Source organism: Galeopterus variegatus, unplaced genomic scaffold (genome assembly GCF_000696425.1).
Source record: "Galeopterus variegatus unplaced genomic scaffold, G_variegatus-3.0.2 Scaffold4593, whole genome shotgun sequence".
In the NCBI taxonomy this organism is placed as follows: domain Eukaryota; kingdom Metazoa; phylum Chordata; class Mammalia; order Dermoptera; family Cynocephalidae; genus Galeopterus; species Galeopterus variegatus.
This window is the reverse complement of record NW_007730704.1, coordinates 175,605-176,436: the sequence shown is the minus strand read 5'-3', so window position 1 is coordinate 176,436 and position 832 is coordinate 175,605. Positions and strand designations below refer to the sequence as shown.

Genomic DNA, 832 nt, shown 5'->3' with positions numbered 1-832 from the left:
TGTTTTGCTACCCTTCACAACTGACCTGCGCTGAGTCTCTGATACTGATCAAAACCCAGGTTTAGGTGGGATTCTCTGTTTTCTTAAGTTTTGAAATAGTTCAGTCAATGGAAGAGAAAAAAGCCTAATCTAGTTTACTTTTTTCCCCTGATGACCTAGGATTTGAAAGTTTCTATAAAACCAACAACAGTTAGGCATTTCAGTCAAAAAAATATAAAATTCAATTTGGTAGAAGTAAGATGATTGAGGAAATTGGGACTTTGTAGACGACACAGCTGATGGGTTGAGTTTTCCATTGGCTGTGTATTGACTTGGCTGTCTGCGGGCCCTTGTGACCCTGCACTTCTCACTAAGGCTAACTGGGCCTGTGTCTACACTCTTTGCCTCTACCGAGTTCTGAAAACCTAAGTACTGAGTACTACTGAGTACTGAACACCTTCCTTTTCTCTTCCTGAGCTTGATGTGTTCGATGCTGCTGAGCGGTACCAGCAGACAGGCGTTCCCCTGATCGTTCTGGCTGGCAAAGAGTACGGCGCAGGCAGCTCCCGAGACTGGGCAGCCAAGGGCCCTTTCATGCTGGTGAGTGTGAAGCAGTGACGTCCCAGCAGGCAGCTGCCCCTCTGGATGGGAAGAGAAGCTGGGAGGGCGCTTTCCTTTCCAAGATGTAGTGGAAAAGCAAGCACTGAAAAGCATGTAGTGTCTATTTGTCTCCTGCTTCTTGGTGGATCTAGATTTATTTCACTCAGTGAAGGGTAATAATCTAGAGTTGAACTGATTTCCTTAAATCAGACATTTATACCCTGGATTTTTTGCTGGTAGGTATCTATAGATC

At 45.0% G+C, this 832-nt stretch overlaps 1 protein-coding gene across 1 annotated transcript in view; it reads left to right on the top strand.

Annotated features, from left to right (window-relative positions):
- Positions 1-832, top strand: part of ACO1 (aconitase 1, soluble) — a gene marked incomplete at its 5' end in the record, with an annotated part of 12,966 nt that overhangs the window by 7,473 nt on the left and 4,661 nt on the right. The window contains one exon of the mRNA XM_008587920.1: positions 457-579. Within this exon, the coding sequence (XP_008586142.1) occupies positions 457-579 (123 nt within the window). The remainder of the gene's footprint in view (positions 1-456; positions 580-832) is intronic.